The sequence below is a fragment of the Taudactylus pleione genome, unplaced genomic scaffold, assembly GCF_031769625.1.
Source record: "Taudactylus pleione unplaced genomic scaffold, aTauple2 ptg000391l, whole genome shotgun sequence".
In the NCBI taxonomy this organism is placed as follows: Eukaryota; Metazoa; Chordata; class Amphibia; order Anura; family Myobatrachidae; genus Taudactylus; species Taudactylus pleione.
Window position 1 is genome coordinate 916,809 of NW_028284792.1, and position 25,021 is coordinate 941,829.

Consider the following 25,021-nt stretch of genomic DNA (forward strand, 5'->3'; position numbering starts at 1 on the left):
AAAGCATTACCAACGTATTTGGAAGCCTTATGTTTCATGGGGTGAACGTAGAGGATCTCCGCCTACAGAATTCAACCTAGCCAGATTTCTGCTTTTTCTGCAAGCAGGTCTCTCAGCAGGTCTGCATTTGGGTTCTCTGAAAGTTCAAATTTCAGCTCTCATGGTTTTCTTCCAAAAGAAAGTGGCCTTGATACGGGATGTGCAGACATTTCTGCAAGGAGTAATTAGGTTACAGACACCCTCCTCCTACAGCTCCATGGGACTTTCCTTCTTACAGTCTGTTTGAACCTTTGGAGTCTGTGGAGTTAAAATACCTTTTGTGGAAGGCAACACTTCTTCTCGCACTGGCATCAGCCAGGAGGGTGTCGGAACTGGGAGCTCTATCCTGTCGTCCTCCATACTTGGTACTTAATGAGGATAGAGCGGAACTCCGTACTAGAATGGATTTTCTTCCTAAGGTGGTTTCAGCTTTCCACATCAACCAACCTATTGTGGTACCGGTTCTACCACAGGATTCAACTTCGTCCAAATCCTTAGATGTTGTTAGGGCTCTTCGGATATATGTGGAGAGGACTGTAGCCATACGTAAAACAGACACTCTGTTTGTTTTGTATGATGCTGTTCATCCTGGTTGGCTTGCTTCCAAACAGTTGCTGGCACGCTGGATTCCTCGGACCATCAGACAAGCGTATATGGCCTCATATAGGGAGCCTCCGCCTTCTATTACAGCGCATTCCACTTGCTCAGTGGGTTCCACGTGGCTGGATTCTCTTTGCCGGGCGGCTACTTGGTCGGGCCGGCAATACCTTTGTTCGTTTCTACAGATTCAACACGTTTGCGGCCGCTGCAGCGCAGTATGGCCGGTCTGTTTTGCAGGGCTCTCAGCGCTTTCCCGCTCGTGATGGGAGCTCTGGGATGTCCCCACTATCTTGATGCCTCCAGTGTTCCCTAGTGGATGAAGGAGAAAGCAGGATTTTGGTACTTACCGATAAATCCCTTTCTCCGATTCCACAGGGGACGCTGGACGCCCATCCTGCGCTGTTCCTTTCTGCCACACTTCTGACAGTCATAATTTTATGTTATGACTGTTAGAGACCAATTTGTTGTCTCTTATTGTATTTCTGTTTCTTCAACCTTTTCAAATGTTTTATGTACTTTCGCCTCCTCCTCTTCTATTTGTCTTTTTCTCAGCTCCCCTCGGGCACAGTTTCCTAAGACTGGGGCTTGTAGGGGGGTATAGAGGGGGAGGAGCTAGTCACACTTCAAAAGATTTAAAGTGCCAGCTCAACTTAGCACCGTCTATACCCCACTGTCTTGAAGCCTCCAGTGTCCCCTGGGAATTGGAGAAAGGGAAAGTACCAAAATCCTGTTTTATACTTACCTAGGTGCAGACCCAGACATGTATTAATGTGACACCATATATATAGATATTTATATTGTCCCATCATGCTATATCAGCTGATCGGTGGGAGGGTACACTAGGACTTTCACAACTGCTGTAGAGCCACAGGTTGGCCAGGCCTGGTGTAGAGGATAAGTCTGTTTTAAAACTAAAAGGTATGTAAATAAAGACTATTACACATGGAACCGAAGAACTGTTATTTTTTATAATTGCAGGATTCAGCCATTTAACTCTAAGGGTAAGTTTGCCTTTAAAGGGAGACACAGAGCAGGTCAATACAGTGATTATATTTCAAACACTGTGGCTATGTTAGTTGTCTAACATATGTATTTACCAGGTTGTAGTCAGCATTCCGACAGTTAGGATACTGACAGTCACATGACTGACAGCGGTATCCCCACTTTCAGAATCTCAACAGATTGCAGAGGTAAGTAGGAGAGAGACTTAGGTTTAGGCACTAAGGGGATAGTTAGGGTTAGGTTGCGGGATGGGAGGGTTAGGGTTAGGCTGCGGGATGGGAGGGTTAGGGTAAGGCTGCGGGTGGGGTGGATTAGGGGGAGGATTAAGGTTACAATACTTCCACAAATCTGTCGGGATGCCACTGTCGATATTCTGACCGTCTGCATCCTGACCGTTGGGATCCCATACCCAACCCATATTTACCTACCTACTGTATATTTCCTATATATTGTATCAATGTAAAACAATTCTGGAATTCTTCTTCTTAATATGTGAAACGGTACTATTTCACTGTATTATTTGAAATAATTATTATTTTGTGTTTTTCTTTTTTTGCGACTCAGACCGTTTCTTGATGGGAGCAATTTAAAAGGTAAATATTTCACTGTGGGAAGGAAGCACTTTATGTTTAAGACTTAAAGTACAGTATGGAAAAGTATTACAAAGAGCATGTTAACCTATTTATCACCAATATTACATAGTATGGTGGGTGTCCATGGCATGTGACCATAAAATATTTATTTTTATCATTTTATATCAAGGAAGAATGAGATATCATAATAGTACTGTTTAAAAAATACTAAAGATGTGTTGCCGTATTGTGTCTTTGCCTTAGCATGCTCTACACCACATTTTACTTCCCGCTTTATTCAATGAATACCTTAGATGGCATTTGTAGTAAAATATTTTCTATAATCTGTCGTAGATGAAAACATTACAGCTGAAACAGAAGCATCTTACTCAGAAAGGTACTGATTCCTATGGCATATTATATGAACTCTACCTTTGTGCTGACGCATTACTTCATAATGCATTGCAGTCTTTTCTGGCATTCACTGTTAATGTGTTTTACAGTATTTAAGTAACGCCTGACAATCGCATTTAAAATATGTTGAATTACTTCTTATGGGTTCATTCTCAACATTGCAGTATAAAACTGTAGCGCCGTGTTTAAAATGTTAGAATGCGGCATAACGTTCTTTTTATGCATCAAGGTGCTCTACCAGTAAAATGGATTGTATCACTATTAGTGCAAAATTCAAAGTGCATTGAAAAAGTGGAGGTGGTAGCAAAAATGAGTAATGTTAAGCACCATTCCATCTTCGGACAAATAATTGAATTGGTCTTGGCACTTTAGCCTTGTTAAAACAATTATAAGGAAACTTGTATGTAATTGAATTGCCCGCGATGTCACGTGACTGTGGTTGCTATGATAACATTACAGGGCACCTCCAGATGCAGTGATGCTTTAAATTATCCAAGTTTGAAAAATGATTTGAAAGAAAAAAATAACACATTTGTTATGGTTTTGGTATGAGGCTTCACTGGATGATTTCATTAAACTTTTCTCTGGATTGTTAGGTGTTTTATCAGTTTCAGTAGCATTGCATAAATTATATAATAAAAAAATTATACTACACACACTTGCAGCTTTAAGAAGTCAAATACCAAAATAGTGCAATCTGATAAAAGGATCTGTAGCCATAGTTTTCTTGAAGTTCTGAATGTGTTGTATGTGCACTGGGTGTAAATGGGAAATACAATCTATCTAATAGAATCTGTAGTTTACTGTTTATCACGGTTGCTAATTGTTATTATAGCACCTGGATAGAGTGCTTGTTCTGAATCTCTTTTATTCTTTTGCCATGTTGAAGCTACTATCCTGTACAGGTGAAAGCGGAGCCAAGTGATGACTCTGGTATGTCACTATCCCGTTATGTCCATTCTTTCCCTATTTGTACAGTATTAAACATTATTAAAACGTCTTGCATGTGTTTTTAAATTGTGCAATGGGGAATACAGCCAGTGTCCATAGATGACAGCAGCCAGAATATATATGACCTCACCATGATTTCAAGGCAAGTTTATCAAAGATCCAAACCTAATTTGCCGTACATTAAACAAATACTAGATATATGATGGCTAGAAGCAGAATGGTTCTATGGGCAACTTCAACACTTTATGTCACTCAGAGCTTTGATACATCTCCCACATTGTCTTTTACTGGCTTTGCTTACACATGAATAGTGAAGATGTAACTTTTGGTTGGGGCTCTGGCAATAACGTTTTAATATGTGTATGTGCAGTGACATTTATTGAAAGTATTTTCTTTGCCGATTTACTGTACAGTGAAAAACTACTGAATGAATTTTGTGAGAATATTTGGAAAACAAGTTTCTCTAGTTCAGAAGAAGATAATCTACTTCCAATGGTATTTTTCTTCTATCATTTGTATAGTTTTTACGATAAATTATGTTTAGATTCCACCGTTGGTATTATGCTAGTGTTTTCCACCTTCCTTTTGCAATTGTTTAATTCTCTGCATTATAAACCTACACTGACCAAGACCTGTCACTTAAAATGACTTTAACCTTATGATTGTATATTCCCTTAGTATTTATCTATTATAAATAGTAAATGATTATTGTTTTAAAATATTCTTAATATAGGACTAATTCCATAGAATGTGCTAGTTAGCTTGCAGAGCTCACCATTCAGTACAGTGCACTGCAGTACTGTAATTCTCCATTCAGTACCATAGTCATTACTTCTCTTTTCCATAATTCCTTTATCTTCTCTCAGGGCTTTGCGATCAGTCTAATCTCATAGCATAATAAAATTTGGGGTGTGGTCTAGTTGAATGTATGTCATTATTTAAATTATGGCCAAGAGCAAGTGAATAGTAGTATCATAAACATCCCCCTATGTTTTCTCATGACCTGCACAAAATAACATAAAATTGTGCTCATATAAATCCCCTGTGTTGCACAGTTAACAACTTAATGACCAGGATTCTTTCTTCGCTCCATGAGATGACACTATGTACCGGTTAAATGACAATACCGTTTACTTATAATGAAAATAATATTTACTTACGAGTATATGTTATTGCATCCTGTTGAGTTTTATATTATCTTTTTTTACCTGAAAAATAGGGCTTTCCTTTCGTATACTTTTTAAATAGTTTAGCATTCTAAAAACTAAATTAGATGAAAATAGTAAAATAAATACACTTTTTTATGATTGCCTTTCTCCATTTTATATAATATGTTTAGTTTTCTGTAGTTTTATATACATTTATAGTGATTAGAAGGGAAGGTGGGTGTATTTTTTTATATTTCTTTGTTTTAGACTATTTTCCTTCTAATTTTGTTACTTTTGTATACTACAAATAAATGTTTATACTTATGACACTTATGTTTATTTGTTTGTCCTAACTTGAGCTGACATGTTAGCCTCAGTTACAGCTGAAACAAGCAGATCATTTTTTGGGGGGAGAGCTGAATAAATCCAGAGGTCCTGGACTGTACATAACAGTCTGTCTGTCTGGAGTTGCTACAGATGTAATTAGATGTGCTGTGAAAACAGAAGCATAAACAGTCCCTTTACCAAACACTGCAGATTGCCTGTTCGCAAACTCTATTTTCACTAGTGCCCAATTATATATCAGCAGTTTCTTTTGTTTTTGTTATGACCTTTATAAATTATTATTTAACATGTATGGATTGTAATATGCACATTACCAACACAGGGACTACTCTGTAAATAACTCGCTCGCATTTAAAATTAGCATTTTTAGCAAACCCTGAATGGACCTTGTGATTTGCTAAAATAGTCCGAAAGCACTTGTATTTTATGGATGCATTGCTGATAGGGATCAATGGTCCCTTTTCTTTCATCAAGTTACATTGTGTTTCACAAAGCAAATTTATATTTACTTAAAATTGCTGCATATTTTGAAATTGCTAGACATTCATAAGCAGCTATAAAGGAAAACAGTTTATGACCATATACTTTTTATTTGCAGATACTTCATTTGCACTAACCACAGTGACAATAAAAGAAGAGGCTGAAGACCAGGATTACTATAAATTTAATTTCCAAGGTGATGATTTTTTTTTCTTCTTATTTCAGATATTCACTATATCTAGAAGTCATACATGTGCAGTTCTGTAAAAAGCTTTGTATTTTACAGGAGTCCGTGAATCCATGTGCCATGATAAGCAATTTACAGTACAGTTCTTATAGTTTAGTGAGTTTGAAAAATAGCAGCAGTATTTTCACTAGGATTGCAGGTCCCAACATCCATTCATACAGGGAAAGACCACGGTGTTCCTCTCATTTTATAAATACTTTCATAACATTACCAGACAGTAGACCTTCCATTTGCAGTTTATTTTATTTACTGCATATATTGCCTGTACACATATCATCTGTACTAGATTATATTGCCATTATTAGACATATACAGATTCTAGGGAAAATACTGTATGTGAGTGTATATAGTGAAATTGTCTTTTTAAGTTGTGCTTCAAGTGTTCACAATTAGTGGCGTAGCCAACTATTGGCATGAGGGTGAGCATACATGGGAAAACTAGGCTTCCCAGGCTAAGGTTTTTCCTCCATACATGCCCATTACAAGGCCCATCAGATCTGCCACATGCCTCTTATAGGCCATCAGACTCCTACACATCCTCCTTTTGTGCCATCAGACCCAATTTCTTTATTTGACTTGTTATACTAGGAAGGTTGACTTTTTCTGGTATACAATGCTTATATTGCAGTGATGTTACAATTTGTAATTTGTTTCAGATTGAAACAAATTAGTTACATTGTGACAAAGCTGTGTTTGCGGTGATTTGCTTTTGCCTAGACTTGTGTACAAAGCTGTACTATAATGCTCTAATTATAAATAGCTAAATAGGTCATGCTGATACCATGCATGACAATTTCTATAAGAAACTGAATAATTAAAGGTAATTATAATACAGTACTGAGTGACTATGATCATAACTCACTTGTGTTAAGCATATTCACTGTGTCGTAGTGTTAGCATGAAGGGGAAGCTCATCAAGTTAACATTTGTAGTAAATGAAGGCATGTGTGTAAACATACTGTTGTAGAGGGATGTGTGTATATATAGTAAATATTACACATTAACTCTCTACTAGAAGAATTTCTACAGAACACGGACGTCTTGGAGGCTGATGGATACTTTACGGATATCTCCTCTGGGGAAGATTCTGAAGAGCAATCCATAAATCCTGAGACCAGAGCTGCTACAACCAACAAGATTGGCTTTATGTTTTCCGAAGATATTCAATCATTTCTGCAGCGACCAGAAAACAAGAACACTCTGAGGAAAACCATGTGCGATATCCACAACCTACATGCCTACTTTGCTATGAACTTTAATGAAGTGAGGCCTATTTATGACATACCACCAGGGGAGCTCAGTCATCTGATGTCACACTACTTGCTCAATGTCAAGAAGAAAGATAACAGCGAATATGAGCCACTAACACTTAGGTCAATTTTTCAGAGCACTGAGCGCTATCTTAAGCAAGTAAACTATCCCACAAGTATGTCAACTGATCCCATCTTTAAACCTACAAGAGATGCTTTGAAATTGAAACAGAGGGAATTGAAGACAAAAGGAAAAGGGTGCAGGCAGAATGCATCGGATGAGTTAACAGATGAGCTGATTCACCAGCTGTATGTCACTAAACAGCTGGGGCCACATAATGCTTATTCCTTGCAGAATACTATGTGGCTAAATAATTGCATTTATTTTGGAATAAGGGGCAATATAGAAATGAGGCATCTACAGTGGGGGGACATAATACTTACTAAAGATGACAATGGCAATGAGTATCTCCAGTATGACAAGGAGAGTCAGCTGAAGAACCACATAGTTGTCGGACAGTATGGATTGAAACACAGACCAAAAGCATTCGCTAGCCCTGAAAATCCTGAAAGGTGTCCTGTAATGAACTACAAAATATTTACTCGCCACAGACCTCCGAAAATGTGGGAACCTAGTGCCCCGTTTTATCTGGCAATAAACTGGAAACCCAGCTTACAGCAACTAGATCCACAGTGGTACAAAAACCAAGCTCTAGGCATTCATTCTATTGAGACTATTTTAAAAACCATGGTTCAGAGAGCTGGCATTCGCACAGACCGTCGTATCACAAACCTCAGTGCCACTAAACTCCTTCTCCAGAAGTTGCAGGAGCCGGACTTGGCTGCACTAAACACAAACTGCTGCACATTGGGATTGTCCCGGTCAAATGCACAGCACCAGACTGCAGAGATTTCTAGCTCAAATACACAGCAGAATATTAACCAGAATTCTAGACCAAACACACAGCAGGACATACAGAGTATATTATTCAGAACATCTTATAATGGAATCCCTCAGGTCCCTCCCAATGCAAAAGGTTTTGAACTTGGCTCCCTAGATAACCTTCTTGACCTATCTCACATCACCACTAATGGTGACAATGTCTGCAATGATATATGTTTTTCTGAAAGTGAAACCAAATCCAACAAAAGGCAGCAAGTCTCCGAAACAAGATGCAACCAAACTAGTCACTGTGCCTCTTCTCTTTCAGCAGTTTCTATTTATAATGGAAAGAAAAGAAAGCTGCTTCCGATGATTTGTAAACCAGTATATCCATGAATTAAACTGTAACTTTGTATTTATAAATCTACGGATAGCTGAACAGTTAGCAGCTATTTTCCTCTGTACTCAAAATGACTGTTCGTTAACTTTATTCTTATATGTGGAAATAACAGTTCGCAAATCAGGTATACCAGTGTTTTTATCCCTTTTAAATTGGAAGTCCCTTCTGCTGTTATTTGGGTATTGTATTTTAATATAGGTAAGTTTGTAAATATTTTATTCACATATCTGTTGGAACCTGTATAGTCACTAGGAATTAGAGATTGGCCTACATGTCTGTGATTAATACAGTTTTGTACACTCAAGTGCGATGTCTTTTTTATGTTCTTCTCCCAGGTCAATTTACTGTAGTTGCTGTTCTATATATTTTTTGCATTGTAACAGAAATATGGTTGCCAGTTTTAAATGTATAGCTTTAATACTCACTGTTCTTTATGAGCTTATTTATTGTATGGACTAGGTCTATGTCAGCTAGTTTAGTATGTTCTTTCAGCTGTTTATGTTTTCTGTCCCCCCCCCCCCCAGCTAATTAAACTCCTTAATCCAATGCAGATTGCAAAATAATAATAAAATGTATATGAATTGCCTCTTGTATTCAGTGTGTATTCATTATATTCAATGTTCTATTTTTTGTGGTTGGAATTAATGAACCTATATATAGATCCCATATTTTAGCAAACTTGTTCCATTGTTCTTGTTTTGTTTTGTGTAGTATTGTATTAGGAAACTTGCCTAAGGAATCAGTCTTTTATAAGACGCATTGGAGTATATTCCTGAAAATGTATGTAGAGATAACAGTACACATTAGTGTTGTAACCTATAGCAACTGACCAAATCCTGTAATTTATGTAGTACAGCTACTGTAAGCAAATTAACAATTTGGGCTGTTATGGCAGGTTACACATTGTTTCCAATTTCACTGTACAACAAATTAATACTTTTAATTTGTTTCCTTTCTAAAAGTAGTCATACATTACATATTTGAGGTCAAGAAAAACTAAAATGTTCAGAATGTTTTTACTAGCTCTATTTTTTGTGCTACACTACTTGCACTATACTGTATGTACATTAGTAATATAGTCATAGTGAAAAGCTATTTTAAAATAATCTGATATTTTCTTGATAGAAAATAAATAACAGTTGTTTTAATTCAATCAATCACAAATAAGAACACAAAACGAAACAAACATACAGAATACGAAACAAACATACAGAATACGAAACAAACATACAGCATACGAAACAAACATATAGCATACGAAACAAACATTCAGCATACGAAACAAACATACAGCATACGAAACAAACACATAGCATACGAAACAAACATATAGCATACGAAACAAACATACAGCATACGAAATTTGATATAGGGGAGGGGACAAATAACTGATTCATTTAATTGGGTCATTAGGCCCCACCCCCCCTCTGCGCGGAACGCAGATTGCTGTTAACTTTCTCTCCATTCTGCCCACTTCACTAAGAATACCCCTACATCGTCATAAATGGGCTATATCTCGGAACTCAGAGCTAACTGAGAGTTTTAAATGTCATATTCATTCTTTGCATATTGTGCATATCGCGCAGTGTCTATGCACGATATGTGCGCTCCTGCGGTGATGTGTTGCATATCAAACCAGACAATATCACATGCAGCCCCATTCATTTTAATATAGGACGGAACTAGTGATTGTTCCGTCGTTCTTACATCGTTCTGATGTGTACCTGCCGTACAATATGTCGAGCTGACATCTAATCCCGGTAGACATCGTCCAGTGTGTACCCACCTTAAGTGTATGGAACTAGGAGCATGACATTTCCCATAAATATATATCGAGCCAGTGCTGGAGCTATATAAATAGTTTGAAACTGCATAGTAATCCGCTCCATAGAAGTTGTTTAGATGTGTTTTCTTTATGGAATTGCACTACTGTTATTGCTGTTTCATGTATATTATTGTAATGGCAACCGCCAGTCATACATTCTAATTCACAGATAATTATGGAGGAAATTTTTAATGATATCTACATACTGTACTATGTTGAAGACCTTGTTGACCTTGTTGTGCCCTTGACCATTTGTTGCTAGTGAATAACTTTACCCTTTAAATTGTTAAGTACATATATTTTGTTTCATTTTGATTTTTTTGTTATTTAATATTGACTGAGATCTCTCTCTCTTTAACATATAACCATTTATCCATGCACATAGCAGATTGTATACATCAGTTTAGGCACTTTATGTTGCCTTATTGATATAAAAAAAATCACACTTGTTTGTAGCAATGATTTAATTTTTTTTCATATAGCTTCCAATTTAGAAACGTATAGTACATTACTTGAGCGTTAATGGGTTGGAAGTGTAATTGTTTTTTAAAATGTATGTAAAGTATATGTTTTTGTCGTTTAATTATGGTAAAAATTACGTGAGCTACTTGTTAGCAGGATGTATATACATCTTGCCTCAAAAAAACAGCTCTTCCTGTACACTTCTTATTTGTATAGACACTTTGGGGGAGATTCAGTTTGCTGTGTGGTAAGGAATAGCTGAAGGGTTAAGATCTAGTGGATAGCCGTGAAACCACTAGTTAATACAGATTTCTGCCCGCTGCTAATTGAATCACCCCTATTGTTTAATATTATTTAGTATGCTGTATAACATGAGTTGATGTTTTATAGCAGAAGTTTGGATTATAACACTGATGTATGTAAATAATGTGAAATGACAATGTTTTCAGATACAAGCCCTCTCTGGAGTGAAACCATCAACTCCCTGCAGTCACATAAACATACACAGAGACCAGACAGACAGCAGGGCTTATGTAGTGCTGTTAAAACTGCTTTCTCACCCAGTTTTAATGAAGGCTTTGTGGATAAATATGTCTATTTGACCTGATGATCTTGTCAAATGATCTACCTACGGCTTCCCCTAGATCATTCCATTTAACTTTTCTTCATTTATTTCTTTTTACGGTTTTAATGCAGAAAAGTAAAGAGATAACTGACCTGATTTTATTTAAAGTGTTGTTATTGGGTTGGAATTTGCAGTGTTAATTAAATACTTTGGTTTATTGTGCAAAAGCAGTTTCTTGGCATATTTTGTACAAATAGGCTGTGCCTAAAAATAGTGGTGTCCTAGTACGAGGAATATTGTATATTGTAGGAACACCTCCATGTCTGCTTTCTATTCATTATTGGTGCAGTCTATAAATGATCTTCCATGCAAAAACGAAATTTAAATTTTGCACTGTGCACAATTACTATTATTATATGAATGGACTTTGAATTCAACTCTTGCTTATGTGAAACAGTTCCTGTTATGAATAATGGCTGCTGGCTGATCCTACTTTACCTCAAATCTCAGTAACAGTTATGAATTGTGAATATTTTTGCAACCCAACATACAGTATATGCAGTGTTGCCCTGCATTATAGGACACCATACTATAACTTTGCTTAAACTATGAAGCTTGAGAACAAAGGAACAATTACTTTCATTGCTAAAAAAACTTGCATGTAATTCTTAAAAACCAACTAAAAGGAGCATTGTTTTCTGACAGTAGTTTTGTCTAACTTGAATGTTTTGAACTGTACATTATGGCACTGATACCAGTTCTAATAGGTAATCACTTAGGTTACAGCCCCTGCATATATCAGTGATCACTCCTGCCTTCCACCAATAGCCTATAAAATAATCTTATACAGTGTACTGTAAATTACTGAGATTTTTTACAGTGTTCAGAGAGAAAAGCCAGACAGAAGTGTTATTCTTTCAAGATGCTTTAATATTTCAGCACAGCAGAGTATAGTAAGTAAGTTAGGAGAATGGGCTGTATGGGGAAGAGGAGTTATTACCAGAATGGAAGAGAACAGGAGGCAGTGTTACTATTCCAATACTGGGATCCCGGACTGTTTTTGGTCCTGGTAATACCTGGGATTATAAACATGAAATCACAGGTATTGTGGGATTCAGAACACAATGGAGATTGGGCCGGGGACAGTGGGGAGAGGTGACAGATTAGAAGCTCCTCTTCTTGTTAGCGGGCACTTTGTCCGGTCCTCTGCCAGCCACCTGCAGTAGAAGACCTGGAGTTCTGTAGCAATCCCTGTGATTCTCAGTCATTGATAGGCTGGGAGCACGATATGCAATATCCTCATCATTGTGCTGCACGCTCCCAGCCTATCAATGACTGAGAGCCGCCTCATCATGTAATCCAGCTCTTCTACTGCAGCTGGGCCTGGGAGATGACCGAGCAACACACTCGCTGTCGAGAACAGCACAGTGAAATAGAAGCATCAAGACTGAAGACCTCTTCTAACCATCGTTCCCTCTGTGTGGCTAAGGTAAGTGAAAGAGGGGATAGCAAGGTGGGGGGGAGTGTGAATAGGAGTAGGGAGGGAAGGAAATTAGGAGTGGGGAAATGGATAGCACGGAGGACAGTGGGGGTGTGCATGGCAGGATGAACAGGAGAGATTCATAGCAGGGAGGATGGGAAGTAGGGGTGGTGGATAGCATTGAGGGCAGAGGAGGGGGGTATGTATAGCAGGGTGGGGGGGTAGTTCTGGGTAGTAGTAGGTAGCACTGGGAATGCAGACTAGGACAAGCCTCTAACCCAGTGATTCCCAACCTCGGTCCTCAAGGCACACTTACAGTCCTGGTTTTAGTTATATCCATGACTGTGCACAGATGGTTAAATCAAAATAACTGAGGTACTAATTAAGTCACTTGTGCTCAAGTATGGCTATCCCTAAAACCTGGACTGTTAGTGTGCCTTGAGGACTGTGGTTGGGAACCCCTGCTCTAACCAAACAAATCTCATTACTATTTTATAAATGTAATGCTTTTTTTTTATTGCACCTTTTTCCCTTACTCATTAAATCAAGATTAATCCCAGAATCCCAATATTGGATCGATCCCGGTAATCCCAAAATACCAAGATTATAAAATGATTTTGGGATTGGAATTCCTAATAGTAACAGTGTATACTGTGGTAATTACTGGAATTACCTCTATTTATTATAAAAAGTGATTTTGGTGTATAGCTTTTACAATAATCACAATCTGTTTGTATTGCACAGTCACATGTTATTCTTAGGTGCTCTCATTCAGTTTCTTCTGTTGTGTTGGAATTGTCACTGGAATTTTTGTACCTTGTGAGAGATGTAGCTGCTGCTAAGCATACAGACTTGATTCATGCCATGGTTACCAAGCTGTTTTATTTTCTTCATTTGCACTTCTGAGGACAGCACAAACAGATCGTGCCTTGACTAACAGGCTACCATTCACATTAATCCCTTCTCATGCTTCCTCTTGAGTCTTTAGCTGTCTAAAGATTTCAGAACCTCACCAAACTTTGTCCAAACGTCAATTTAGCAAAAGCCCACAGTAATATATTATTAAATAATCCCTATTTTCTTTTATGTTTCAAGGGCGTGCTTATGGCGAGGATTCCAATGTGGGAACAGAGATGGACCATAATGGAGGTTAGGAATTACAAAGAGTGATTCATAAAATCAACCAACCATTAGCTTAGATGTCTATATTGTTGATCTATAACCTACGTATGTTGATTATTGATCTAGCTAAAGAAGCATACATGACAAAACTGGTGACTTACCATTCAGAAGGCATTACTACATGTTTTCCACGTATTTGCAAGCATGAATCTGCAGTTTTTTAAATGTTAGTTATGGTACAGAACTTAATTTGATTTATTGATTTAGCTGCTAACGAAAACAAAATCTTTCTTAACAAAGCCTCTCTGTGTCAGATCAGCACTGTTTGGCAATAATTCCCTTTTGTGTGATGTTGGAAATATTTAAACAGACCTCTATAAAGCCATAACAAGATATTACGCTACATTCTCTGGTGCATCATGACCTGCTGTCTACATGGCAATGTTACATGCCTATTCACTTATTCCAATTTATTTTAAAATAAATATTTTCTCTTTCTAAAACTTGTACAAAAAAGCTCATCAAAAAGAATAGTTGCCTCAAACACTGCATGATTTATTTATTTATTTTAATTCTTTATTTAGAAAGCTCACAAAAAACAAATATGGAAGACATAAACAGAATAAAGGGGCCTATCCATTAGCAGATAAATTGAACGATGACAGATGCGGGAGTGCGCATCTGTCATCGTTCAGGGCCTATCTGCTAATGGATAGGCCCTGAACGATGCCAGATGCGTACTCCCGCGGCTGATAAATTTTATCTTTCGTCTCTCCAACATGTTGGTCAATTATCGCATATTGCTGCCAGATATTAGAAATATCTGGCAGTTTATATGCGGTAAACGAAGAACGGTGAACGATATTAACAGCAGCTACAAAGCACTGGAGAGAAAAAAATCCACTCCCTGAATGAGGTCATGCGATATCATTCATCGTTTGACTTTTGCAAAAATCCGTCATGTACATGACAGATATCGTTCAGCACAGCCACATGAATTTTCAATAGATATCTTTTGTCTTCATCGTTCAGAAAAACATCTGCTAATGGATAGGCCCCTTTAGCCTTACAAATTAGATATTTTTTTAAATAAAGCTATTGGCAATAAACCAAAACATATAAGGGGATTGGTAGAAGGGGAGGGGGGAAAAGGTGTAGGTAACACTGCATGATTTTAAAGATAAAAAACCCCTTCAATTTGAATGGCTAAAATCAAATATCTTATTTATTAGTATTAAGCTCTTAGGTATTTCAATTATTAATATCATTTGTGCACTGCCTTCGACTGAAGATGCCTTTCAGCAAGCCTATAAAGGTCACTGTTGAAGGTTGGTTTCAGGCATACTCACATCTTAATGCCTCTGGTTGTCTATTAAATTATTCATGACTAAATTGCAACAAAATGCATTTTTTTATAATTTAGACAGGAACCTATGATTGTCAGGTGCATTAATGGAAAGTAATGTTTTAGGTCTGTAGGTCTTGTATACAGAAATTCTTCTAGTGCAGTGGTTCTCAAACTCAGTCCTCAGGACCCCACACAGTTCATGTTTTCCATGTCACCCAGCAGGTGCACAAGTGTATTCATTAATCACTGACACATTTTAAAAGATTCACAGGTGGAGCTAATTATTTCACTTGCGATTCTGTGAGGAGACCTGGAAAACATGCACTGTTTGGGGTCCTGAGGACCGAGTTTGAGTACCTGTGTTCTAGTGAATTCCAAATATTGTGTACTGTTAAAATGGTAAACTCTCTGTACGTGATTGTGTCAATATAGGGGTATTATGGGGGTGTGCTAGTTTGGCATGTGAAGTAAGTTGCTCCCAAGCAACATAGTATTTGTAGCAAATATCACTTTATAGAGATTACAGAGATCTCCAGCACACAAGTAGATTAGGTTAGAAACAACATTATATCACAAGAGGGTTAAGTACTTGTGGAGATGGCTTCAGGGGAGTTTATAGAAGCAGACATCTGATATTGAAAGGACGCTGGTCTGAGTTGTGTGTTGCTCATGAATGACCCACTGATGAATAGATGCTGAAGACGAGATACACCCGGAGCGGACTGCGGATACACCCAACAGGTAACTGGGACATCCGGGAGGATCACAGACTGTCAGGATAGCTTAAGCAGGGCTCCCTCTGGTCGTGGTAGTAGGTAGTAGCACCGCTGGTATACAGAGTGTCTGGGAGGCTGGAAGCTGGATATGTGTGAGACTCAGCAGGAACAAGGAATAGCTGGGAGCTCAGAGAACTAACACCCAGCTAGGCTGGGAACAATGTTGCACTGGCAATGAAAGGACTGCAGATCAGCCCTTAAATAGCTGGAGGAAGTACAGGATTGGTTGCTAGGGGCTCCCAGGAATGCTCTGACTGGATTGGCCGAAAGGAGTCACCTGACCACATCCAAGATGACGGTGCCCATGTCGTGCTGCAGCATTGCCAAGTTGTGCAATACTCACACTAGCAGCCAGGACACTATGCCTCCAGACCCCTGTAGCATGCAGCGCGGACCTCCATGTGCCTGCACCCCCGCCAGAAGCACCCCGCCGGAGCGTCCGGACAGGTAAGTGCCGCTGACCCCAACCTCCTACAGGCCTGGTCGTGACACATTAATTTAGCCTATTTCTGCATTACCCAATGTGGGGAACACTGCTACCATGTGTTATGAATAACACCATATACAAAAAATCCTTAGAACCAGATACCAGACCTTCACTTATAACAGCCGCAGCTATTTTTACTTTCTGGTACTTGGATGCTGCCAAGACTTCAGTTTAAGTAGTAAGGATTGATATTATTGAGAAAAGAAACAGGACACTAATCAGGTGTATAATAACACCCCAAAGATACTAGGCAATATAACAATATATATATATGATATATAAACAATGTGACAGTGTTGGATAACCTGTAGAGTATTTTTGCAATAGTGCAAATAAGTAAAATATATAATATAGTATTCATTATTCAAAAGGAAATAGAGGAAAGGCAGACAAGCCTGGACACATAGGAACCGTGACAGAACTCACTGAGAATCAGAACGCATTTTTTACAGCATTCCTTAGACAATTAGGAATCTGCTTATATCTGAGTTGACACTCCATTTGTTGGGGAATGGTCTCTACACCCAGGAATATTCCGACTACTTGTGGAATGTTGGGGTCGGCCAAAATTTGACCCGATGGCTTCTAGGCACAACAATAAGGTGCAGAGGTTCTGCTGCAGGACCGTTATGTGCGACTGCAGGTTGCCCTATTTATTTCCCCCTTCCCATTGATCCTTTTCATGCTAAGTTAGATCAAGGGAGAAAGGGTTCCAGTAATCCTTGTGAAGGAGGGTGGCCAAGATGAACCTAGTTAGTAACTTGTTGTAAGCGCCCTTATATTCCGCCTACTGCACCATAGTTCTCTCAGCTCTGCAACTTGTGTAGTTTGAATGTCTCAAGACTTTCCTCCTGCAATTGTGTCAGCTTCTTACATGTTAGAACTGGGGCCTCTGTCCTCAAAGTCATTGTTTCTAATATCTCATAATGTGTGGTTTTACGTACAACACCATCTTTTCAACCTAAAGTGGTATCAAGTTTTTACTGTAATAAATACATTTCCATGCATTCTTATAAGTAGGCAGTTCTGGATGTTTTGTCTTGTGCTCTTAAAATTGACATCATTTAGACTGCTAAGCTTAAAAAGACTGATACTTTGTTGCTCTCTACGACATGCAGAAAATAGGTAAGTCACCCTGCTGGATCAGGATTGTTATGATATTGACCATCCGGTTCTAGACTGAATTTCAACTCAACTCACAGCATGGGGCTTCTTCCAAGCAGTTGTGTCTGGCAGCCACGTAGGGCCTGATTCAGAGGTGGACGCAATGCCGATGTTTGCAGTATTGAGCGAATATTTTTGTACTGCACATGCGTATGAGTCACACTTATCATGCACCAATTTTCATTACCGATGGTGGTTGAAGTGAGGACTTGGACGCAGAGTGAGTGCGCATTTATAGGAGGTAATAGTGGTTAGCGATTTAAAGGCAGGCACGTCACAACCTTTTTGGGGGCAGATATTATGGGAGAATCAAAGAGCGCTCTCTGTTGATATATAATATATGCACAGTTATGCTTTATAATTGTCCAAAGTAGAATCTAGTTATTAAGCATAAGTGTGCATATATTATATATCAACAGGGAGCGCTCTTTGATTCTCCCCTAATTTCTGTTTTTTATCACTTTGATTTTCTTGTATTGGGTCAGATTGGAGGGAATTGGAGCTGGCAAATACTGTGCTGCGTCTGGGCATCTCCATTTATATATATCCTGTTTTCGGGGGTTTGTGCCTGCGAATTCGTACTCAGTGGTTAAAGCTCTGGCAACTTCCGACAAACATTCTGATGCTGTGACCGATGGTACACCTGTGTACGCATGCGGCGGACTTTAAACACCGCTAGTGGGCATCTCAATGCAAATCCCAGCAGTTGTGCATCTATATGTGGGGCACTGCAATCCCACTCTTCTGCTTGTTGAATATATTTGTTTTCCTATGAAATAGCTGTTCTGTATTCCCTGTTTTTCCTATCCTTTGTGGATGATTCCTCCAATATGTTCCTATATTTCCTATTTTATTTAACTTGCATTTTTAATAATGATATAGCGGAAGGGGCCAAAACAACACAAGATATGTTTACCAAGGTGGCAGTAGTGGTTCCTGAAGGCTCTTTGTGTGTTCCCAGACAAACTGATATCTAGTGTTTGCTGATGATGGGTACCTGTATTTTTAGAATGAGTACATACTCTCTGTATATTTTTTTATATGTTGGCTTTTGTTTAAGACAAACCAAATATACGTTGCTTTCTAACTTTATACAGTATCAGAGAAGTAAAGCAGATGAAAACCTGAATATTGCTGTCTAATACAAATACATTTTTACATTCATTCATGTTTATCTACTTCTCTGATCTCATCTCCTGGAGGAGGTGAAAGAGGTGGTGGACTGGTGCGTGGTGTGTTGCTATACTCAGCATTACGTTATGATGCGCTGGACTGCTATTACGAGTTTCATAGTGTATCGTGTCATAACGCCCCTGGCTTCACCCACTGAACCTGGAATAGTGCGGATGTTGGAGGGTTGTCCACTTCCTGGGAGCTGATAGAAATACCATAAATGAATGAGTCTTACTGTAACTCTGGGAGAGTAGCAGTACAGTATGCATTATCTACCATCACCAGTACTTTTCTATAGCAAATACATTTTTATTTCCACGCTTTTGTCGGAGTGTCATGTGTTTACCCTGTCATATCCTTTCTTTTCCTCAGAGGATGAGTATGTGCCACCTCATAAGAAGCAGAAAAGCACAGAATGCCTACCAGTTAATGATCAGTTAATACAATGCAAGAGGAAAACACGGGAGTTTAATTTTGGTAAGGTTATCTCATTACTGAATTAGATATGCTGTGAGAAAAGCTTAGTTGTTTTTAGGCAGGTAATATTTTAACTTTTAGGGGGCGATTCAATTGTTTTATCATGCTCTATCTCCTGTCTAAAGTGACAGGAGATCAGGGGGTGATATTCAATTGTTTCTGGGCAACCATGCCTTTTTACGCATGTCATGCCCAAAGAGACCAGGTTTAGAAGCATAAAATGCAAAACCCATCTCAAGTCTTGGTTAGTGTACCCAAGCAGTAGTTTGGGTGCCCAAACCCAGGACTTTTTGCACATTTCTGCTCGCCACTTTAGGAGGGTGTGAGCAGAAATGTGTTCACCCGCGGTATTCACGCCGAATGCCGCGGGTGAACAGCGATTGAATTGCCCAGTCAGATGCCCATTACTCAAAGCAGTTTGTGAAAACAATGTGTATCGCCCCCCATAATGATCACTTAAGGTGATTGTACCTAAAATTATTATTAATCTTGCAAATTAGCCACTGCTTATGTGTTCTTTTTTTAGTCAGCAGTAAGCCATATTTCCGTTGATCTGTGCTATTGTTGCTCTTAACTAAGGTTTTCCTAAAAGTCCATAGGGGCCACACTAAAAAGAAAATATTCTCAATTTAATGCATAGTGCAAATAAAAATGTTTTTAAGAAACATGTATTTATCAATGCAAATGTATCTATAACTTAAATATTCATATGTCTAGTTATTTGTATACTCCATTTCCTCATTAAACTCTTTGAATTTTCCCCACTCGGCTTCATATATCTACCCAAATAAGGCGGTGACATGCAACTTGATACTCTTCAGGGACCACTTTGGATGCCTTTAAAAGGCGTACACATTATCCTTACTGTCAGTTATAAGTTAAGTTACAGCTCACCTGCACTCCCTGTTCCCTACATACAGCTGGGCCCAGGTAACGCTCATCCCCCCTCTAAGCGTCCGTGGCTGCAAGTGAAGTCTCAGAAGGCTATATACGGCCCTTGGGAGGCTTGTTGCCCACCAATGAACTACGGCAAGAGGGGGAGGCAATCACAGTGTCGACACCACAATGTGCCCTTCCACCTCTCCCGCTGGTGGTCTGTGCCCCTGCATCAACTACAGGGGGCTGAATGACATCATCAGTAAAAATTGCTATTCTCTCCCTCTGATCACAGAGCTTTTTACAGAGTCAGTGGAGCCACTATCTTCACCAAAGTGGACTTGAGAGGAGCATATAATCTCATAGGAATTCGGGAAGGAGACGAGTGGAAGACTGCATTTAACACTCGTGACAGTCACTACGAGTACCTCGTTATGCCTTTTGGTCTCAGCAATGCTCCCGCAGTATTCCAGCACTATGTCAATGAGATCTTCCGTGATCTGTTGCACAAACGTGTTGCTGTCTAGTTTAATGATATTCTCATATTCGCAAATGATCTGGAAGAACAGCGCCGGCAAGTAAAGGAGGTTCTGACACATCTCCATTCCAATCATCTTAACTGTAAATTGGAGAAGTGTGTCTTTGCGGTCAAGTCTAATCCCTTCCTGGGATATATCATTTCAGGTTCTGGTCTCAAAATAGACCCAGAAAAGCTCCAAGCAATTCAGGAATGGCAGCTTCCTAATACTCTCAGGGCTGTTCAGTGCTTCCTTAGGTTTGCAAACTACTATCGCAAATTCATAAAGAACTTTTCCACCATCATTGCACCTATTACCGCTCTCACCCGGAAAGGTGCCAATTCATCCCATTGGTCAGAGGAAGCAAGGGAAGCTTTCCAAAAAATCAAACAGAAGTTAATTTCAGCTCCTGTTCTTCGTCTACCTGATGTTACACAGCCATTTGTCTTTGAAGTTGACACTTCCGTAGGAGTCGGAGCTGTGCTCTCTCAACGTGCTCCTGATGGTCTTCTCCACCCCTGTGGATTTTTCTCCAGAAAATTCACACCGGCTGAGTGCAACTACTCTATTGGGGATCAAAAACTTCTCGCTATTAAGTCAGCCTTGGAGGAGTGGGGCCTTCTCGCTATTAAGTCAGCCTTGGAGGAGTGGCGCTCATCTTTTGAGAGGAGCTGTGCATCCCATTTCCATTTTCACAGACCACGAAAACCTCTTATACCTTATCTGATTCCAAAGCAAGCCAGATAGGCTCTCTTCTTCTCACAATTAAACTTCAAATTGTCTTTTTATCCAGCGGTCCAGAGCCACAAGGATATGCCCTCTCTCGCTCCATGGAGCGACAAAATGAGACTACATCCACTGAGAAGCATTTCATTGATCAAGTGGCTTTCTCTACAGTCAGAGTAGATTCCTCACCACCTGTTGAAAAAACTCTTGTCAAGCCCACATTACGCAAGAAACTGCTACATTGGGCTCATGCTTCCCGCTTCGCAGGTCATGCAGGCATACAAGAGACCTTCAAGTATCTTTCCAGGTCTTACTGTTGGTCCGATCTCAGAAAAGACGTCCAAGACTTCATTGCCTCTTGTAACAAGTGTGGCCAGCATAAAGTGCCTCGGCAGTCTCCAGCTGGGCAGTTACTTCCTCTCTCTGTTCCACTCAACCGTGGTCACATCTGTCGGTAGACTTCATTACCGACCTTCCAGTTTCAAATAAATTTAACACCATCTGGGTGTTAGTTGACCGTTTCGCCAAGAGGGCTCACTTCATACCCCTCACCGGTCTTCCGTCAGCTCCCAAGTTGGCTTAATTATTCATACAAGAAATATTCAGACTCCATGGACTACCTCTGGAAATCATCTCTGACCGGGGAGTGCAGTTTGTCACCAAGTTTTGGCATTCCTTGGGTTTTTCACTTCAAGTCAAGCTTAATTTCTTTACTGCCTACCACACCCAGTCTAATGGCCAGACGGAAAGAGTCAAGCAAGATCTGGAGGCATTTCTTCATTTATATTTATCCTCCTTTCAGGACAACTGGGCTGAACTGCTTCCTTAGACGGAATTTTGTCACAGCAATCAGTACCATTCTTCATCTGGTTCCATGCCCTTTTATGCCACTTATGGTCTTCAACTTCGAGTTCCTGAGTTTCAGCCTCTTCTGCTTCATAGATTCCAGCTGCTGACAGCACCTTGCAGCACTTTTCCATGATTTGGAAAGAGATCGCTCCTCCCTAGTGAAGGCTTCTGTGCAGTACATGAAGTTCACTGACCGGAAGAGGAGTCCAGTCCCCAGTCTCAAGCAAGTAGATCGAGTTTGGCTCTCTACATGAAACCTGTGGTTAAGAGTTCCATCCATGAAATTTGCACCCACTACATTGGGCCATTCGGCACTGAGCGTGTTATCAACCCGGTTTCATTCAAACTCAAGCTACCTCCATTCCTGAGGATACCAAACTCCTTCCATATTTCTTTATTGAAACCACTCAAACTCAACCGACTTCATTCAGCACTTCCAAAGGTACCGAAGTCCAGACTCATTATGGAGTTGAATACAAAGTGGCAAAGATTCTGGACTCTAGAATCCGTTTTGGACATCTCCATACTTGATTGACTGGATGGGCTATAGTCCAGAAGAACATTCCCGGACTTTTGCCACTGATGTCCATGCTCCTCAGTTGATCTGAGCATTCCATGCCAAGTTTCCACGTAAGCTTAAGAGGTGTCCTGGGGCTACCCATGAAGGGGTGGGTGCTGTCATGCTCCGGCCCTTAAAAAACACTTTCTTAACATTCCAATGTCTGTCCAGGCTAGCGCTGAGGTCCGCCCATGCTGGCATCATTCCTGAATAGCACGGAGGTGTTATGAATTCCAGTAACCACTCCTAGTAAGCCATATAGAACTCAGGCTACGAGGTTTTCCGCCACTAACAAGCGCCCATTGTTCCCTTAGAGATTAAATGCTGACCGGTACTTAGGCGGCCGCCAGGACTTACTGCTCGGAGTAGTATCAGCTTACAGGGGTGTCGGCTGGAATCCTGTGATGAGGGAAAACGTTTTGAATAGGACAAATTAATGGTGTAGTTTAGAGAGGTGCGGCTTGTGTGCCGATGGTGTGGCCAATGTGCCGATGATGCAGCAAATGTGCCAATGGTGCGGAAAGAGCCGATGGTAGAAAGCTGATTATGAGTGCTGCGCTTTGAAAGGCGATGGTGCGGCAAATGTGCCGATGATGCGGCTTGTGTGCTGATGGTGCGGCAATAGCCGATGGTAGACAGTTGGTAGTAGATGCTGCGGCTTTGAGAGCCGAAGGTGCAGTAAATGTGCCGATGGTGCGGCTTGTGTGCCGATGGTGCAGCAATAGCCGATGGTAGACAGTTGGTAGTAGATGCTGCGGCTTTGAGAGCTGATGGCAGCACCGTTGTATTGAAGCGGCTAGGAAGCCATAGGAAAAACTGGAGTGCCGGGGACAGCACGGAGGCTGCTAGTGCGGCTAAGGTGTCAATGGTGCGGCAAAAGCCAATGGTAGAGTTGGTAGTAGGTGCTGCGTCTTTGAGAGCCGATGGCAGCACGACAGTATTGATGCGGCTGGGAAGCCGTAGAAGAATCTGGAGAGCCGGGGACAGCACGGAAGCTGTTGGTGCAGCAAAGGTGCCAATGGCGCGGCAAGAGGTGATGGTAGAAAGTAGGTCTTGCAGCTTTGAGCTTTTGAGAGCTGATGGCAGCACGGTGGTATAGGTGCGGCTAGGAAGCTGTAGTGAAGCAGGAGAGCCGGAGATAGCACGGAAGCCACTATGGGAAAACCAAAATCTTCACCACGAGGAAGAACAGAACGCTGACCATGCTGCCGAGCCGAGGGAACCCACAGATACGCTATAGTCGGTGAGGCGGCAAAAGTCCAGTGTGTTAAAATAAGAATTCCATCCAATCATGCTGTGCCATGGACAGCATGTCACTTCCTGAGGCGTGCCGATCGCCTAGCAACTGATGGCACTGGAACAATAGTGTCAGTAAGAGGTAAACTGTTAGCAGAAAACAAGTCGCGACTTGTAACAAGAGGTCAGCTCAAGCTGCACATTGCTCCCGGCTGGTGCTGGGGACTGTCTGCTGAGAGTCCTATCACTGAGCATGGAGATGGCTTTCCGCAGCGCCATGCTCAGTGTGTTTTCCAAGCATGATGGCACACATGCTGCATGCCAGAGTTCCCTCCTAAACCGCAGTATGGGGCAGCCATGTTGGACTCTGTCAACTGATGCTCTTCCTCCACTCAAAGCGCTGCTCCCAGACCTGCTGATCGCAGCATCCAATCCCAGGGCATCCTTCCCTATAAATTCCATTTCCTGACTGGCCTCTGTTGCCAGTTCAACGTCGCTTCTGCCAAGTTACAGCTCTCTGCTGAGCTCCCAGGTGATTCCAGTTGCAAGTCTGTTAACAAGTCTCCATTCCATCTAACACTTCAGTCTGATTTTACTACAGAGACTTGTTTCTATCTGCAAACATCGGTCCCATATGATATCTCCAAATACCAGTTCCATTTGAAATCCTCAAACATCGGCCTAGCTGATATCTCCACACGACTGTCCCATCCGATATCTCTAACACATCAGTCTCAAACCGATAAAGTTCTTCAATTCATCAACATCGGTCTCAAACCGATCCAGCTTTCAATCCTGGATCATCGGTCCTAACTCAATTCTGCCCAATCTCTTCAGTATTATAACTATATATCCAGTTCCCTTCCCAACCTGCTGTTCAATAAAGGCATTTAATTTACTGTCCTAGCCTTCGGGTCCATCATCCTCTACAGTTAATATAACTCCTCACATCATACATGAGGATGTCCTGGCTCAAGCCACCCAGTTTCATCCACACCTCCCAAGCCTCCCACGTTTGTTCCGACTAAATTCAAACCTCAGGCGTAA

At 40.4% G+C, this 25,021-nt stretch overlaps 1 protein-coding gene across 6 annotated transcripts in view; it reads left to right on the top strand.

Moving 5' to 3' along the window:
- GTF2I (general transcription factor IIi) overlaps window positions 1-25,021 on the top strand; it is a 129,448-nt gene that overhangs the window by 28,712 nt on the left and 75,715 nt on the right. For all 6 annotated transcript variants that reach the window (XM_088445900.1, XM_088445901.1, XM_088445904.1 and 3 more), the window contains 6 exons: window positions 2,206-2,234; window positions 2,568-2,610; window positions 3,517-3,560; window positions 5,670-5,747; window positions 13,759-13,812; window positions 19,106-19,210. In XM_088445900.1, coding sequence (XP_088302026.1) covers window positions 2,206-2,234; window positions 2,568-2,610; window positions 3,517-3,560; window positions 5,670-5,747; window positions 13,759-13,812; window positions 19,106-19,210 — 353 coding nt within the window. The remainder of the gene's footprint in view (window positions 1-2,205; window positions 2,235-2,567; window positions 2,611-3,516; window positions 3,561-5,669; window positions 5,748-13,758; window positions 13,813-19,105; window positions 19,211-25,021) is intronic.